This window comes from Beta vulgaris, chromosome 5 (genome assembly GCF_026745355.1).
Source record: "Beta vulgaris subsp. vulgaris cultivar EL10 chromosome 5, EL10.2, whole genome shotgun sequence".
Taxonomy (NCBI): Eukaryota; Viridiplantae; Streptophyta; class Magnoliopsida; order Caryophyllales; family Amaranthaceae; genus Beta; species Beta vulgaris.
In genome coordinates, this window is record NC_079206.1 from 30561607 (window position 1) to 30563576 (window position 1970).

General features: G+C 40.2%; 1 protein-coding gene across 1 annotated transcript; it reads right to left on the bottom strand.

The window, feature by feature from the left end:
- Window positions 1-547: 547 nt before the first annotated feature.
- On the bottom strand, window positions 548-1743 carry LOC130591386 (uncharacterized). Its single transcript, XM_057394685.1, has 3 exons — window positions 1408-1743; window positions 1226-1312; window positions 548-760 (listed from the first exon to the last, which is right to left on the bottom strand). The coding sequence occupies exons 1-3, from the start codon at window positions 1741-1743 to the stop codon at window positions 548-550; spliced, it is 636 nt and encodes a 211-aa protein (XP_057250668.1).
- Window positions 1744-1970: the final 227 nt, after the last annotated feature.

The window sequence follows — 1970 nt, forward strand, 5'->3', positions numbered from 1 at the left end:
TCCATTTCTCTCACTGGCGGCATCCCTGGAATTTCTTCTGGAAAAACATCTTGGAACTCACTCACCACAGGTATTTGAGATATCTCCATCCTCCACACTCACATCCTTCACATGGACAAATATAGAGGGTAGCCTTTCTAATATAGGTTTTGAATGACATGGCTGACACAATACTGACTCCAGGTTTAGAAACAATTCCTTGATAGGATATTCTATTTCCCTTTGGCCCCCTAAGAGACACCTTTTGAGTATGACACTCTATCCTAGCTCTATACTTAGCAAGCCAATCCATTCCCATATTACATCAAAGTCGGGTAAGTCAAACTGATAAGATCAGCAGGCAAATCAGATCCTAATATGGTAATGGGTATGTCTTGGTATAGGAACTACAAGGAACTACTTCTCCGAAGGTATTGTTATGAAAGTTTGACACAAGATTGAGGGTTTTAGACCTAACTTTTCAACAAATGAACTAGCTATGAAAGAATGAGACGCCCCAGAATCAAAAAGCAAGTAAGCAGGGTTAGAGTTTCGAGGAAAGTACCCGTCACAACATTGGCTTGGTGTCTGCTTCATTCTGGTTCATAACATAGATTCTTCCATTGTTGCCTCGAGCGCCATTTCCATTGATGTTCTGATTGTTGTTTCCTCCATTTGCTCGATTGTTATTCTGACCATTATGCTGAGTAGTGTTCCCTCCTTGAGCATTCGAAGTCTGACCCTGGGAGTTGTTATTGTTATAGGGACGGTTGTTGTTGTTCTAATTAGGCCATGACCATTCATATTCCCCCATTGTTTCCATTTTGTCCATTATTCTGACGCTTGGGACACTGATTAGCCTTATGTCCTTTCTCTCCACAAGCATAACAAGTTATTGGGTCTCCTTGACAGGTAAATCCTGGGTGGCTTTTGTTACACTTTCTACAAGTAGGGTTCTGGGTACGGGATCCCTGCTGGTTTGATCTCCCCTGACCTTGGTAGTTGCTACGATTCCCTTGATAATTACCACCACCATTAGTGTGATTATTGCCCCATTATTATTGTTACCCCATATCGAGGTTTCTTGTCATTTCCATGGTCATTGTTGTTAGGTGGGTCTTTTCTCTTATTCCTCATAACTTCCTCTTCACGCCTCAAAATCCTCTCAATATTAGAAGCCTTAGCATAAGCCTCCTGAAAATTGCAAATTGCTCCCCCAAGTCTGGTCTGAATTCTAAATGCTAACCATCCTCAAACTTTTGAGCCTTGGTCTCTCATCTGGCACAACATTAGGACAAAATCTAGCTAACTCATTGAACTTTTGGGCATACTCCTGCGCAGACATAGTACCCCCCTGGTTAAATTTAGTGAACTCATTGTATTTATGCCTCCTAATATGTTCAGGGAAAATCTATCCTTAATAGCAACCTTAAAAGCATTCCAATTAAAGTTTTCCTGAGCTCTAACAATAGGTCCTTGACTCTCCCACCAAGTGTCTGCATCCTCCCTCAAATAAAAGGTAGCTTGGTCTACTTTTTGAGCTTCAGGTGTCCCAGTAGCAGTGAATAAATTATCAAAGTCCCTTAGCCATTCCTTTCCTACAAAGATCGGAGGTTTAAGGGTTGCTAACTTCTTTGCCATAGCAGCTTGTGGGTCCTTTTCACCATTATTCCCTAATTGGTTTTGCAACACTAAACCCATACGTTGCGAAAGTTGTTCTAGAGATCTCAGTCTCTCAAGTAGTTGTTCAGGGGTTTCAGCCATTTGTTCAAAAGTCCTCCTACGAGATCTAGTGTATACTTTATATGTTTGCATACAATTCCTGCACATTAGATTGGTATTACTACACTATTCACCCATACATGGTCTTGCACATAGTTTTATTTATTCAATACTAACTTTCATCATAAATAAAATTACATGCCTCAACAAAATATATTTCATCATAACATTGCAAGACAATCTTTGCATGCTTCCACATAAATCAATTT